Source organism: Pelodiscus sinensis, chromosome 4, assembly GCF_052426305.1.
Source record: "Pelodiscus sinensis isolate ZL-2025 chromosome 4, ASM5242630v1, whole genome shotgun sequence".
Taxonomy (NCBI): domain Eukaryota; kingdom Metazoa; phylum Chordata; order Testudines; family Trionychidae; genus Pelodiscus; species Pelodiscus sinensis.
The window spans coordinates 9647340-9664610 of NC_143055.1; the positions used below are offsets into that span (position 1 = coordinate 9647340).

Sequence of the window (17271 nt, forward strand, 5' to 3'; positions counted from 1 at the left end):
AAGATATGCAAAGGATAGTAGTGATGAAGTATTATTACCTTTGCCATTTCACAGATAATGGGTGTTAGAAAAGCCAGAAAGATCAAGGGACTTGTCGAAACTAGCACAAGAAATATGAGAAAACTGGGAGTTGACCCCGATCTCCAGAACAGTGGATCAAACAACCATCAGTGCTCTGATAAACAAAAACATAACCCGACCAGCCCAACACCTAATGCAAGCTTACATTAGTTCACTGTCTACTAAAGTAATGAAGAAATGTGTTCAGAGGCCAAGTCGATAAGCAATAGTTGTAAAAATATTATGAAAAAAATACATCTAGTCCAATTTAATGAAATCTGTGTGATTTATAGTGATTTTAAAAATGGGGAAAAGTCCCATTCATTGAAACTGAATGTTAGATTATTTCAATAGTGCAGCACCAGATATGTTATGTGATATTAACAGAGATTTGAGTATTTTATGGAACTGAGGCATTCAGGATGACAGTAGCATGTTTGTTACATTTCATGTTCCAATTCTGAGCTGTGAAAAGCCCCATAAGATCCAATAAATATAATAGTTTTCAGTTTAGAGTGCTTAAAGGTTACCTCCTTTTTTGCTGTAGGCTGTTGACATATTTGAACACCCATCTGTTGAGATTTTTATTGCCAATAATATAGACTTTAAACAATTGTACAATTGTATGTTGTCGGTTTCTTTAAAATATGCTATTTTAAGGACATTGAATTTCATAGGGACTAGATATTTCAGTAAGTCCCAGAACGTAGTCAAGAACTAATGTATTTATTCAGAAAGAAAGATGAAAAGACATACAAGGGGATAGTTCAAAAACTATAGCAAATGCCCAAGACTGCTGTTCAATTCTCTATGCATGTTTTATGTTTCAGAACAAGATTATTTTAGACCCTATGACTTTCAGTGAGGCCAGATTCAGACCATCTCTTGAAGAGAGGTTGGAGAGTATTATCAGTGGAGCTGCACTGATGGCAGACTCTTCATGCACACGTGATGACCGCCGAGAGAGAATTGTTGCTGAGTGCAATGCTGTACGACAGGCCCTCCAGGACCTACTTAGCGAGTATATGAATAATGTAAGTTACATGCTCTTTTTTCCTCCACTATGGATTATTAAGCAGTTCTGTGACTATTCTAAAACACCTACATGCTTAGTAAAACCGACATTCCTAAATACCAGGCGTTCAAAAAAATTAAGGCAGTCACTTAAAGTACTTTGGGGATATTCAACGTTTTGGTGTTTGAGATTGTTTTATAGTAGTTTGTTACACGTAACTATATCCAGAAATGTGTTTTGCTCTGAAACGGAATGCCCCAGTTGCAAGAATCCTTCACTCTACTGCAGAATAAGAGACTACTATGTTCTGCATCAGTGAATTGTTTCATTAGAACTAAAAAGTAATCCACACATCTCTTAAATATTTTTAGCAAGCCCAAACACTGCTGTGGAATGTTTATAAAATGGCTGATTGGTAAGCAATGCTGGAACATGGATAAGTTAAATGAAAATATCCTAGATACTATTTTTGTATAATAAAACAGTTAGTTTCTAGCATTATTCATTGTTGTAAGGAAATAGTAATTTAGTGTGTTACTGAGACATCTGCACAAATGTTCTAATGAAGTAGTTCTAAGTTTGTGAGTAGGAGGATGTGGTTAAATCATGAGGATCCTTATTTGCTAACAGTGCAATTGGAGCTATTAACTTTAAGTGTTCACATTCCCTGAATCTGTTCCATATTATCTATCATTATTGCAAAGCACATAATGGAATGTTTTTAAAATATCTGAAATACCTCCGTCACTACAGTGTAGACATGCAATACCGTTTGCTTTATGTGTACAATCGCCTAAATGATAAATATCCTCTGCTTAACAGTGCCTCCAAAATTATTTGTGCATACTCTGCACTGTTACACTGGAAAGCTGTGATATATGCAGTGATGTCATAACTAGTCATCAGCCTTTTTTTTAATATTACAACTTAATTCATGACAATATTGCCAGAAGTAGTAGTTCTCTGAAACTATGGTGGTAGCCACTTCAGGTAGGTAATGGTGAGACCCGTGGCTCCATGGGATCCTACACATCTGTGTTTAAGAATATCCCAGGATTTTTTTAAAAAAATAGGATTGAAAATCTTTCCAAATGAGTATTTACACATTTAAGGTGTCCAAATATGTTTACTAGAGTGAGTATTCTATTCCATGCTTTTTTTAAAAAATTTACTGGTAACGCTAGCATTTAAGCAACCACATTGACATATTTTGATCCTGTTTTTTTCCAAAACCCCAATTCCCATAAATGTTGAAAAATAACAGTCAAGGATGAAGTGTTTTTATTACTATTTCAAAATGTAAGCCTGATAATTTAAATATTCAAATTCTAATTGCTGACACAACTTGAATTTATGTCTTAATTACTGTTTTTTTAACTGTTGGGTAAAATGAAGTTGCTTTAAAGAATAACTTTTTCCCCAGTCTAGGATTACAAAGCAGGAATTGTTTGCTGTGTTTAAGGTGACAGTTGATATGGTCTTTCAGTGCAAATGACAGCAAAGCTGATGTTGTTTTATCTGGAGGTGAAAGCTATAAAGAGAGTGAGTTGAAGAACTGGTGATGAGGATGTGAAATATAGCTTTTTGGATTTCTGTCTGTAGAATCTTGTCTCACAGAATTATTACTTTTAGGTGTAAGTTTTTAAAGGTCCTTACAAAGATTGCTCCAAAACTGACTGATGGTTGCATCCTGTTTCTTGGGAGTGCCTGTTTCATGCACCATACTTGGTGATAGCAGAATTAATTTGCCCTTTTTTCAGAAACATTATTTATTTTATTTCTGACACCACTTTCAGATAAGGCAGAAGAATCTTTATAGTTAAAATGACTGTATACATTTATGACAGTGCTGAGGATGGTTAATGGAGTTTCAGGTTTTGTCTTAGAATGCCAAGTGGAGCAGTGTTCAGTTTTACACTTTACATATGGTGTTTAAATAACTGATTTGATGCATGTTTTACCATCTTTATATTACTAGTCTTCTAATTTCAGTCTAATTATATTTAAGATCCACAATTTCCAGTTATTTTTTCTTCATATTTCATATAAAATGTAACCAAATTAGGTCACTGATTGGAAACAAGTGCTATACACCTGCCAAAGATTTCACTTGCAACATTCCAAAAAACTTGATAGAACTGTTGAAAAATACAACTTGAATCTGATCGTGATAAAGCATAACTTGGCACAACTGATAGTCTGATCAACAGATGGCCAGACTGTAAGGCTATGTCTAAACTTGCGGCTTCTTGTGCAAGGACATCTTGCGCAAGGGTTCTTGTGCAAGAAATCTTGTGCAAGAAAACATCCACACTGCCATATGCGCGCTGTGCTTTCACGCAAGAGCTCCCATGGCAGTGTGGATGTTCTCTTGCACAAGAAAGCTCCGACGGCCATTTTAGCCATAGGGCTTTCTTGCTCAAGAAATCCCTGCCAAGTGTCCACACTGACCTCTTGCGCAAGAGCTCCTGTGCAAGAAGGCTTACAGCTGTTTAAAAAGAGCATAGCTCTTGTGCAAGAAGCCCTTTCTTACCACGCCGTACTGTAAATTTCCTTGCGCAAGAGCGGGCGGGCAGTGTAGATGCTCTGCGGATTCTTGTGCAAGAATGGCCATACTTGTGCAAGAAGCCACGAGTGTAGACATAGCCCAAGAGCATATTGTTCTGCGAAGAGGACAAGCATGCAGTCATCAGGAACATAGGATGTGCAGGGAAGAAGAGGGAGACAGTGGGAAGGGGGCAGGGCCTGGGTTGGGAAGCTACTGCCTCTCCAAGTGAAGCTTCACTAACCGCCTACAGGATTAGTACTTAGATACATTTGCAGAGCGGTACGAGGGAAACGTAATACATCTGCCCAGAATGCTTTCAACCAGTATAATTGTAATCTGTACACCTAGCATACATTGTAAATCACGCTTTTAAGATTTACTCATACACTGTTCTGATTAAAGAAGAGAGAGAGAAAAACGAGGAAAAAAACTAAAAAAAAAAAAAATAGACTGATGAGTCATAAATTGTGCAACTCCTTTGGTAAATGTAGGCCTTCAGGTTGTTTTCCTCACTCAAATATGGGAGATGCATAGGGTTGCCAGGAGTACGGTATTAATCCAGACAGTCTGGTATTTTCGCCTCCTGTACAGTAAAAAAAATTCAGAAAATACCGGATACCTAAAATGTCTGGTATTTTCTGATTTTTTTTCCCCTGCCAGGAGGCGAAAATACCAGACATCTGGCAACCCTATGATACACTTAGCAACCAGCCCCAGTCCCCGCCCCCTCGCTTACCTGGTTCTGCAGGGGCTTGTCTTGTGGCTGGAATAGAAAAACAAGATGGCTGCCAGCAAAAAAAGCCTCTTCTTAAAGGGGCCATGCTGATGTTTTATGTTTTGTTTTAATTTTATTTTGGTTAATAACTGCTGTCGGGGTCTTTTTTTGTTTGTTCAACAACTTTGGTCTTCCCGCTCCTTTTCTCAACAGATTTTTTTTCCTGGTGTTTTTTTTTGGGCGTGGGAGTGTTCAGTATATTTGGTTAAACTATCTGGCAGTCCTAGAGAGGCATTTGATTTTTGCCTCAAATAAAATGATATTTTAGGAAAGTGCTGCATTTAGTAAAATCTAAAAGTCTTTAATGGGCAGTTAGAGGTCATTGTTCTTGAAGGCACAACCAAATTAGAATGAAAAAAGATGATGGGGAAAAAAATCTGTGGACTCTCGAGACATTGTAAAGTTCCATATTTAATAACTGTTGCTGAACTCATATTTAAAAGAGAAAAAAAATCATGCTTGCATCTTTTTGAGAGGTGTCTCTGAATCACATAAGATTAATCTCTGTGACAGTGAATAGTAAATTATGTTCACAAGACAGCAAAATATCCATAGCTGTCCCAAACTCAGTAATCAGTGATTGGTGACAGAGGTTGGGAGCTGAGTCAGCAGGATTGTCTGATTTAGTCCCAGCAGCCTAGAAAGGACAATCTGTCAATTGTTCTCAGTATGGCTCTGCTAGCTGTTCAAGGAATACTTAGAAAAGCAAGTTTTAGTTAAAGCTACATACTGTAGTTCAAGACTGAAGTAATGAACTGAGCCATTTCATATTTCATTTTGCTTTCCTACAGGATGTGTGGAAACAGTTTTATATTTCCTGTCCTTGGAAAAGCTATATGGAAACAAATGGCTTGGGACTATGAAAAAGTGGGCCTCTGCATTTCTTAGTACCAGTAGAACAGCGTGTTCATGTTGCTGGGATGTACCCAGCTAGCATTCTAAATTTATGTGATATTTCTGGGTACCTTGCCTGTCCCCAACTACAAATAATTTACCATCTGCAAACTCTACTCAGGACATTAAATCAAAGGGTCCCAGCTGTATGACAAGTAGTTTGGTTTTTTTGTTGTTGCTTGGCAATAGCAGCAGGTCCTCTTGTTGACATACTCATGGCTGAGCACGTTTTTGATAGTAGAGTACTGTGAGAATCTGTGCTCCCTGCAGGCTCTTACAAGCAAAAGCTGCTACAGAATCCAGGCATTCCCATCATTTCAGGATATTCATGATTACATTCAATGCCTAGTCTTTCCTTTTGCAGGGCCAAAATATCATGTCCTCCACAAAAACAATTCAAATTGGCAAACCTTCTAGAAAAGAGTGGTACCTCATGCATTGCAAACAACAGGCATATAAGCAATTTGTCCAACGTTGGGCTTTGGTAGTTAAATTTACAATGCTCTCTTGAGCATTCTGTTACAAGGCTCAAGCAGAGGTGCTTGGTGTGTGGGACGGGGGGAGGGAGAGGGATAAAGAGTGTTGCTACTATGTCCCCTGACGTTTGTATCTCTGAATTTCATACTTGAGGTCTGCTTAAGAGCTGTGTGTCTGGGGCTAGGTCATGCGCTTTAACTTCAACAGAGCTTGGGCTGCTACCGGCTTTGCCTCTGGGGCAGGGAGTATTTATAAACAGAGGGGGCGGGGTGATTAAGATAACAAAGGGCTTGTCATTCAAGTCACTGAAGGATCTTTAAATGATCACGAGGACATTGTCAAGGGGTAGAAATAAATAGTGTGCACCAGGACTAGGTATTGGGACCAGTGCTGTTTCATATGTGTGGTTGAGATATTAAGAGAGTTCTGATGATTTTGACAAGCATATTTCTTTCTATCTCCAAATCAGAATACTAGATCCAGCAGACCTCATTAACCATAGCCAAACACTGTCATACATGATTCAACTTTTCATTGTCCCTTTTCTTTTCTATACTATTGAAGGGGGGTGTACATCTGGTAGTGGTAGGAATTACTCCCCCTCGCTGGGTACACTTGGAGGGTCTAAATCACTCTAAGTTGCCCTGCCTCTGTGGGCCCTTTCCTGGTTTCCTTCTGGGTCCCTATTATTCTGTTCTTAGCTAACCACTATTTTGTCTTTACTGTCTCCATCTACTGTTCCAGAAAGTTCAAAGTAACTAAAAAACAACAACAACAACAAAACTCTGCCAGGCATGGATTGAGTTAGTCCAGGTCAGTTCTGCAGTTGAAACGTCAATGGGACATGGGGAACCCCCTTCCCCAAATTACCCCTACAAAAATCATATACACAGAAGAACCATCACTGAGTTTTGGCTTAAAAATAATAAACAGGCTTGCAACACCATAGAGACTAACAAAAACGTAGTTGGTATCATAAGGTTTTGTGGGCACAGCCCACTTCTTCAGATGGAGTGAAGGGGTCCAGTTTCCAAATAAATAGCAGAGAGGGGATGGGGGTGGGGAAAAAAGGAAAAAAGAGGAGAAAAAATATTGTCAATTAAAGAGTTCATGCTAAATGAAGCTGATGGAGTTGGGTACTAAGTGCTCTTAAATACCCCGTGTTTTGGCTGTTTACTGACTCCATAACCCAGAAGCTAAGTTAAGGCTGCATTTCTCTTCAATCTATCATCATGGCAGGTTTATGACAGGGTCCACTTTCTGTTCCGGCGCAAACACCTCAGCATAATAAGAATCTGACGGTCCTTGTAATATAAGTGCTCACAAATTATGATGGGAATCAAAAAAATCTTGCAGTGCCACTGGGGACTTCTATAAAGTGGAGGAACAAGCTACCATGTAGTCACTGAGGGACAGGAATGATAGTCACAACCCTCCCACCTATGTAAAAAACAAGCTTGTGTGCTGCTTTTCCCTGATTTTGTACACGATCTGGTACCAGCTTGCATGGCAGCTCTCACTGTCCTTCGACTTCCCTAGAGAGATTCACCTAGTCTATCCCCAGAGGAATCCTCAGTGCTTTTAGTCCAGCTCTCTGCACTTGGGTTAAATTGGGAAAATCTTTGGCTCACTGAAAGTCTTTCAGAAGACATCAGTGAACTCTCTATTTTTTCCTCCAATGTCTCTCCTGGCTTCTCTTTCCCTGTGGTGAACACCCAGACCTCTGTCTTCCTAGGTCATATCACACTTCCACGGTCAGTCTCTGAAGCCAGGAAATTCTCTACCTGTCAGTGCTGTCACACAGGTTGACAACCCAGTGGCTTCAAATGTAATCGTTGAAACAATGTGGTTCTGGCATAATCAGTCCTACTACTGCTCCAGTGGAGTTAGGCTCTGTTTACAGCCACTGGCTGAAGAGGCAAAACCAGTTCCTGTGCTGTGTCATGAAATCAAGAACTAAGTGCTCTGAACTGCCGTAGTAACCTTCCTGTGTGAGAACAGATGAGTGTACCTTTAAGAAGTCACCAACAGAGGAGCAGTCCACTGAGCTACAGGCCTCTTAAGGCTCACTGCAGCAGGCCTGTTTGGCCAATAGAAGTGCTCGGTTCTAAGATCTGGCTCAGCTCAACTACCCAGTCCTGTTTTGTCAGGAACCCCCTCTGTGTTTGATGTTTGGCATGGTTCTTTTGACCACTGGGGTGCCTCTCCTATTTAGTATTTCTACCTGTGTTGCTGTTGCAGCATCAGTTGGAAATACTGGGGAAAGTATCAATTCTCCTGCTGCTAAGTTTTCCACAACATTGGCGATTACTGGTTTCTATTTTTAATTAGTCCCCGATCTCTGTATGAGTCTCGTATATCTCTTCTAGCTACATATAAGTAAGGCAAGTTACTAGGAAGGAAGTTAGCAATAATGAGCAAGTTTTTCAGCAGGAACAAATCTTTACCAGCATACATCTGAACAAGGCAACAAGCAGCAAAATATAAACATAACTGGAAGTTTCCAAAATCTAAATTTCTCCCATCCCTCTTTTCAAAAGGCATTCTCCCTCTTTTGTCTCTTTCCCAGAGCCAGCTTGCAAGACAAGAGACACTAAACAGGATGTTAATGATTCCTGCTGTTCTGGTGGGGCCACATAATACTTTTATTATGTTATTAATGTATTAGTTTCAGGTACTGCCAATAAAGGATATAGTACAAATGTCAAAGGATAGTCAATCCTTGAATGAAAAGTGAATGTTTCCTACACACACACACACACACACACACACACACACACACACACACACACACACACACAAAGTGTGTGTGAGTCCTAGGAGAAATGGATGCCTGGAGAAAAGGGATAGTCAACAGAACCAATGCAGCCTATAAGTTAAAACTGTGTAAGCAAGTGTGTTTCTTCAGAAAAGTATAACAGCAAATAGTCTACACTTCACAATTTCTGTCTTCTCCTCTAGGTGCCACTACAATCTATATAAACTATCTTATTATACTTTACAGAATGTATGACTTGTTCGTTAGAAGAAAGAGTAGAATAAAACATTCTGAGGGGTTTTTCATTTGTTTTTGTTTTTTTCTGTTTTTCTTTCATTTTTGGAATCTATATTATTTTCTTCTGGTTTAGTTTAATTCATCCTAAATAAGGTTTGTTTATTTTTCAGCTTGTTTGACAAATTTGGTTATAGAAAGTGAAAACAATTTGTTTACACGTAATGTTAAATATAGTACATGGCAGTATCTACCATCCTTGTTACTTGGATTGAGGGAATACTCTTTAAGTGATGAGCCAAGATTTGGGAAATATTTGAATCTCTGAATAAAAAGAGTAGCCAAATTAAATATAAAATACACTTATCTCTTCACTTATGTTTACAGTTCAATTTGTGCTTAAGTGCTTTACTAAAGGGACATAATCCAGTTTCTTGGACAGAAGGCATCAAGTTTGGTATCTCCCATCCTGACATATACATTGTATGTGTCTTACAGCAATGTTGTATACAGCAATGTTCTTTTCACCTTATATTCATTAATGTAAGAAAACGGAAAGCAAATCCTCATGTAACTACCACAATTGTTGTTGTTGTTATTATCATTATTATTATTAATAATAATAAAGTTAAAAACAAAGGCTTTCTGGAGTATCATTTCCAGCGTGATTGATTGGTCTTTTCAAAATCTGATAATTTTAACTCGATCCTTCTCATTAGATTAATCTATTAGCCTCTTGCTTTCCTACTTTTTTCTTTCTTTCCTTATAGATGCCCCTGTATAGTTGACCCATAAAGACTAATCAAATCCAATTACAACTCACAGTTATGTTTGTAACACCAAGAGTCAGTCACCATAAGAGATTTTTAATAAGGGAGTCGATGTTCTGTTCACACTGATTATATCTACCTACTATGTACACTCACAGAAAGTACAGTCGAGCAGTTAGAACAAAGGACTGGGAGTCTGAAGATGCAAACTTTATTACTTGCTTTTCCTCAGAACATTTTACCTCTCCATGCTTTCTGTTTCGCCACTTGCTAAATTGAGATATTTACCTATTTTTCACTTAGACTTAATTTATTAATGTGTAAGTGCTTTGAGATTCTCAGATAGAAGGTGCTGTGGAAATATAAATAATTACTATACTTGCTGGTACATGGAGGATACATTCAGGAACTCAACGTCTATCCAGTCAGAGAGATGGGATTTCCTCTCAGCTTCTTCTCTGGCATTTTTAGTGTATGACTTTTAATGTAAGCCTCCCTGCCTAAGTGGGTAGGGTGCCATTTCAGGAAGGCGGGGTGAGGTGGGGAGGGCAGCAGCCATGCATTCTTGGACATGGCTTGCCATTTACCCCATTCCCTGGATGGGGAGTGAGAGGAAAGTGCTTGCATTCCGTGCATGCCTATCACACACCTGGCTGGTGAAGGGAACTCACCAGCCAGGTGTGTGAGGCATGTACAGAACACAAGCACTTTCCTCTCACTTCCTTAGCATCTGGGGAACGGGCTTGTCATGACTCTTTCCCCACTCTGGCATGATAAATGCAGACATAGAGGCCAGCAAAAGTACCCCAAAACCTGATTTACCAGGCTTTGGTATAAAACATCCCCCCAAAACCTTAACAACCTAGATTTTGGGGATAAAAATCTCTGCTGCCACCACCCAAATGTTAATAAAGCAACCAGGGAGAGACTACTTGGAAAATCTCACCCCTAAAGTACAAACCAGGACACAAAAATTAACCAATACCAGGTTAATAAAAAGAAAAGAGAAAGAATTTGTATTATCACCACAATATTCCTGTTGCAAGCATAATGACTAGATCAGTGGTTCCCAAACTTTTTGGCATCATGCCCCCCACCCCCCAAAAAATTGCAGCAAAATTTTTTACATCGGATCCCTACTTACAAACGGGGTGAGGCAACCCCGCACTAGTTGCTTCCCCCCAGCAGACCAGGGAGACGCGAAGCTAGCGCCCCTCCCCCAGCAGACCAGGGAGACGCGGAGCGGCTTTTCTCAGCAGACACCTCAGCTTGAGAATAAAGGACTGAGGGAAGTGAGGTGTGGGAAAATAAAACTGAGCTCTGAAGAAATGTTTGGCTAGAGTTTCCCCTACAATATGTACTTGTTCCGACTTGCATACAAATTCAACTTAAGAACAAACCTACAGTCCCTATCTTGTACGTAACCCGGGGACTGCCTGTATAGCCAAACTTGGGGGCGGGATCCTTGGTCACCTCATGCCCCCCCTGGATTTTCTTCATGCCCGCTCCAGAGGGGCACGCCCCCCAATTTGGGAACCCATGGACTAGATGGAACAGTAACAAAATAATATACTCATGGAGGAGAAATTTACCATGGGCCAGGAATTTCATTACAAAGGAGAGCAAAACCCATTTGTCAAGGCACAGACACTAGATCCCATTTTCCAAACCAAAAAACAATAAAACCTAATGGAGTTATCTAAATTTTATCTTACTTACAGACTGTAAAGAGTATTTTCTTAGAGGGAGATATCCAGTCCCCTTCAATAGCTGGAGAGAAAAAAAAACCAGAACAACAGAGGGAAAAACCAAAAATTCCTATGTCCCCGTTTGAAATTCCTACCTACATTCCTATTGGCCAACTCTACCTGAGTTAAATACAGTTAACCCCTTAGTCCCCAGGCTGCTGGTCATCTCTCATGATCATGACCGGGATGAAAGGCAAGCCGCGTCCCAATGCGCACTGCTGCTGCCTCCCCTGCATTCCCGAAATGGCGCCCTTGCTAAGTGGGTAGACTCACACTAGTCATGCTTGAGCTGGCACACTAAAAAATAGCAGTGTGGACATTTCAGCTTTAGTACTCAGTTTGTGAAACCACAAACTGCAGCTCTAGTATTCTATGAATCTATAATTTAGCAAGTCTAATGTAGACCTGTAAATCGAAGGCTGAGAGTAGTCCCTGCCAATGTCTGGTACTCCTTGTTCTGTGAAGAGTCAGGGAAGCCGGTGGGAGCATGTGCTCCTATCAGTATCAGAGGCGTAGCTGTGTTAGTCTGAATCTGCATAAACAATGAGAAGTCCTGTAGCACCTTATAGACTAACAGATTTATTGGAGCATAAGCTTGCATGGGCAAAGACCCACTTTGTCAGACTTGTGCTTCTAACAGCCTCCCACAGTGTAGATGCCACCACAGCTTGGTGTACGGCAGGGGTGGGCAATTATATTTTATGGGGGCATGATTTTGGAAAGTGGCCGAAGGCTGCACTCCTCCATGATATTAATGGAGATGTGGGGCCTGAGATGGAGGTTGGATGCAGAAGGGAGCTTGGGGTAAGGGATTGGGGTGCAGGAGGGAGACTGAAGTCTGAAAGGGAGTTTGGGTGAAGAACGTGGTTGTGACCTAGGGTAGGGGACTGAAGTTCAGGGGTTTGGGATGTGACCTATGGCAGAAGGGTAGTGTGATCTGGGGCAGGAGATTGGGGTGCCAGACCTGGGAGGGGGTATGGCTGTAAGAGGGAGTCAGAGGGTTTGAGTATGTTGAAGGGGAGGAGGGAAGGACTGGGGTGCCAGAAGCAAGCTGTGGCCAAGAGACTTGCCTGCCTGCCTGCAGAGCTAAGGCTTGCAGAGCTTAAAACGTTTCACAGACAGCAAGCCTGCCTGCTTGCCTGGCCATGTGCTTCATTGAATAACTGAGCCAAGGAGAGGGGGCATGGTTCTTCTTGGCTGCCCGTTATTCCAATAAACCTCTCCCATTGGCTGGTTTTTGGCCAGAAACCAGACAGTGGGATTGTGCTGGGGGTGGGGCGGTTCCTGAAACTTTCCCACTCCCCTCCAGTTTTAAAACAGAAACGGAGCCCTGCAGCCGCATTTCTGCACGGTGTGCGTGGCTGCAGGGCAAGCAAGGGAGCCTTCCAGGGGCTCCCCGCTGCCTCCACGGGCTGGATCCGGTGTCTTGGTGGGTCGGATCCAGCCTGCGGGCCGTATTTTGCTCAGGCCTGGCTTAAGGTAAGCTGAATCCAGCTACACATTTTGCATAGCTGGATGGCAGACCTTAAGGGGACCTGCCTGGCCTAGTACAAACCAGGCCTATGAGTGCTCCTGAATATTAAGAGTCACAATAATCAAACAAAAGGGAACTCTGTCTTGTCCAATAAAACAAACAGTACTACACAATATTCAGTCTTTCTGTCATTTTCATTGTGTCCTCTTTTTTGTTTTAGGGATGTAGAGTAATAGTTGGCTTATGTAGTTCTTCAGTAGTAATGGTTTATTTTTTTGGTTGTCTTCATGCATCTGCTTACTGAAGTAAAGACACCTTCCATACTTCCATATTGTATCATATACACTTAGCTAAGTTAGAAGTTTTTACTTGCAATTCTGGAAATGAACAAGCTACTGTTTAAAGTTATTTGTTCACCTGTTATACCTTCCAGAGTGAACCCTTTAACTCCTCTTGCTTGTATTGGAGTTTGCATGTATGGGTCATTAATTTGCTCTTTGTGTTTGTCTATGTGCCTTAGAGAGTTGATTGTCCAGTTGTGAAACAAGTTTTTCTATAGTTAATACACTATCATTTATAGTGTGATGATTTTGCTTTCTGTATGCCTTGTACAAATTTCTCCTGCTTTTCAGTATTTTTACAGGACAGATTTCTATCTTTGTATATCCTATAGAAGTTGGGTGTAAAGAAAAACTGCCTTAAATATTTATTGGGAACAAATCAAAATAAACATGTCTGCTGAAACTAGTGAATTTACAAAAACTCCTGTCTTAAATGTATTTTTCCCAAAAAACTTCATGTCTTCTACTCTCTCAAGGATTTTTTGGTGCTATGACATCTTAATTCTGTAATTCATAGATATAAGGCCAAATTTAATGCTTATGCATTAAACAGACAGTAGCAGGAACATATGGTATCAGTTGGTTATCTCTGTTTTGATTCCTCTAGATTCTGTTCTATGTTTTAAGCATAATGGGGATTATGAATAGAGGTGGCTGTACATAGGATTAGAATGCAGGTTTATATAAGCAATAGTTTTATGGAGGAGTGGGGAGTGTATCTTAACTATCTCAAAATTTGGGAGGCGGACTTAAGATATTTATCCCTACATTAACTAGAATTTGAGCTATACTAATAATTAGACAACTCCTCTTTTATTTAATCAATTTTATGCATAAACTCGGTTCTTCCTCTTATTACAAAAACAGTAGATTGAAATTAAAAAAAAAACGAAGCCCCTCTAAAACTCATATAAAATTTGAAAGTTTGTCTCCATCACAAACTGAAGTCAGTCCAATAAAATATATTACTTTCCCTACATTGTGTGTCTAATATTCTGCCCATATAAATTAAAAATGGTGTTTTGAGAACTAGGATGCATTTCCTTGAATGTCAAGTGCTAAGCCCAGATCTCAAACTTCTGTATATGCTGGAAATTCTGTTCTTACACTGTGCTAGACATCAACACTTGTTTTAAATGTCAAAATTATATATGAGGGCGTCTGTCTGTCCATGAGTCAGTCTGTCCATCCGTGAATTTAGTATACAGCTTCTTCTTCTCATAACTTAAAGCAAGGTAAGGGTTTGGTTGTGCCAGAAAAATGATATATCCCTGGAATGGGATTATGGGTTCAGCTTTTATGAGGACCACATGGGGGCAGCAGTGGATATGGGATGGAGAGCAGGAACAGTTATACATTAGAACATGGTTCTCAAAGTGTGGTCAATGGACCACTAGTGGTCTGCAACTGCCCTGCAGGTGGGCCACAGACTTGGGGCTCCCCCGTCCCACCACGAAGCGGAGGGCCCGCTCTGGAGCTCCAGCCCTGCACCCTCCCCCCATGAGGTGGAGTGCCAGTACTGGTTCCCACTGGGCAGGAGGGAACAAGCCTGAGAAGCCAGATCCAGTGGCTCCATGCACTGCCACTAATCCTCCCCCCCGCACCCGCTGGAGAATCTGCAGCGCAGGAAACTGCTCACCTGAAGGCTTTCCCTGCTGCTCTTGTAGACAATGGAGGGCAGATCCAGGTAAGCGCCCCCTGTTCCCGCCAAGACCCTGCACTCCCAGCCCACTCCTGCATCCTCCTGCCGAGATCCCCCCCAGTCCCACCACTGTCCTGCACCCTCCTGCATGGCCAGACCTCTCACCCCCCAATCCTCTTCTGCACCCTCCCTCTTGGCTAGACCTCAACCTCAGCCTTTGTGTTCAGTGGGATTGGTGTTGAGTGGGGTGGGCCATGGGCCAAAAAGTTGGAGAACCACTGCATTATAGTGACCACGGGAGTATCAAGGGGCCAGGGTGATGAAATGGGACTGGGACAGCTATAACCCCATTGGGGCAGAAGGTGACGGGTTGAGAAAGGAACAGCTATCAAGTATATATTTGAGAGAGTTTTACTGCTTGTGTTTGTGTCTGTCTGTGTGTCTATCCCCGACTGTGCCTGCTGAAGCGGCAGCAGCCGTGGAGAGGCACGTCACACCTGGTGCCAAGCTGCTGCGATGAGAGAGGGTGTGTTCCTGGGGCAGCCTGCACACTGAACCCCTCATTCCCCCCAGAGCAATAATTTAAATGAAGAAAAAAATAATAATTGAGTTAAGGACCCAAGCAATGTGCCTATACTGCAGTGGTGAGTTGTATTCATTTGGAAGTACAATTTCAGTGTATGATTGCAGATTAAGCAGCACTACTGCTCTTGTTGGGATTACTGTTTTTTTCTTAAAAAAAAAAATACTTACTGTTATATGATACTATTTAAGTTGATGATGGAGTACAAGAATTTTTAGAAGCCTGGATCTGAAATAATTGTCTTGATCCAGAAGAGGGCACACTTGCATGCCATAAGGATTCTCTATATAATTAAAAGAACTGTATTCTGATTTTGTATAGCTATAATAAAAGGGAATTTAATAATAAACAAAACGGAGAGCTTATTTTTATGAGGTACCGGGTCTTTAACAAGACACCCAAGTCAAAAGGTTTGTGAAGACAAATTAATTATTTTGACTGTTGTGTGAAATATGTGCAAAAATGAGCAAAACCAGATGAAATGTTAAAGCTCTCTGATACATTTCTAAGTATTCATATTTTGTTTTTAATATTAGAGCAATTGTGCCAAGAATAAACATTTATTTTTTTCTCATTTATCTCATATATGGAAAGATATTAGAGATTTGTGCTGAAACACACAAAGGACATAGAGTATTAATATATAGGCTACCTAACAAGTTTTCTTCCACTAACGCAAATTATGCAATATAATGAAATGCCATATAGTAAATGCATTGTATTCAGTAGAAGTTTACTGTCTGACATATTATATCAGCTTATGATTTAATGATTACAGTGGAATTACTGTAACAAGTCATACATTGTGAGTATATCACAAGGTAATTTGTCAGTGAACTTAAAGTTTCTTCTTCCAGATTTGTGTATTCTTCATGCCATAGCAGCATTTGATGGGGTTTTTAAAGACAAATGAAAGTGAAATAATAAAAATCTGTGATATTATCAATTTCCTAAAATATACCTATTATTGCAATATTGGGACTTGTTTTTCCAGAAAGGAAACTGGATTGGAAGATTTTCTCAGTTTGGATTTTTAATACTGTATTGAAAACACAGGATTTCTTTTCACACAACAGTTGAATGTAATATCTTGTGAAAGAGCAAGCATAAAATGAAAAAAGATTTGGGTTAGCTTATAACATCAGGATATCACAAAACTAGTTGAATGAAGTTACTGTGTCACAAGAAGCACATACAACTTGGACAGAACTTGTTTTATAACTACATACATAAATTTTAAATATCACGTTTGTCTTATTACTGATACAAGACATGTTCATTTAAAATAGTTTGGCTTTCATTTTGTTCGACTGAAATAATATGAAATTTCAGAACATGCTGTCTGAAAGGAGGACTTTACAATACGACATTTATCTTTCGTTAGTCTTGTAATATACAGTGAAATTTGAAATAATATATTGCACATATATTATTGCAATATATAAGTTGTGGTATCTAGTGCTTTGCATTCAGATCCACTAGTGCGGACCCCTATGCCCAGGTTGAGCTCCCCTGAAGTCATTTGTGTCACAAAACGATAGTAAATCGCCACTGAAGTCACTGGGCCCAGGGAGCAATGAGTCCATACAAAAATGGTATGAATGCAGCATTTGGGCCATAGAAAGCAAAATGAAAAATCTTCTCTTAATGTGACAGGATTAATTTTACAATTCACCAAATACACTTTCCACCTGATCCTCTGCTGGTGTGAACTTCATAATGGCGCTATCTAAGTGATGGATGATAGAGTGTGTCTTCTGCTTTGCCAACTTCTGCCAAGGCTGGGCAGCCGAGGATCACAGCCCTTGCAGCTGCTACTCTTCACAATGGCCAAGTATAGTTCCACCATAGTAAAGAATTGAGGCCTATGGGCTGATTTCACATTGATTTAAATGATCATCATTTCATTAGTTTTAATGGAGATATGTGCATTTACACCAGCTGGGGATCTG

The 17271-nt window shown here is 40.3% G+C and overlaps 1 protein-coding gene across 4 annotated transcripts in view; it reads left to right on the forward strand.

Annotated features, from left to right (window-relative positions):
• The window catches only part of CTNNA2 (catenin alpha 2), a 781078-nt gene that overhangs the window by 263191 nt on the left and 500616 nt on the right, over nucleotides 1-17271 (forward strand). For all 4 annotated transcript variants that reach the window (XM_075930970.2, XM_075930969.2, XM_075930972.2 and 1 more), the window contains one exon: nucleotides 891-1094. In XM_075930970.2, coding sequence (XP_075787085.1) covers nucleotides 891-1094 — 204 coding nt within the window. The remainder of the gene's footprint in view (nucleotides 1-890; nucleotides 1095-17271) is intronic.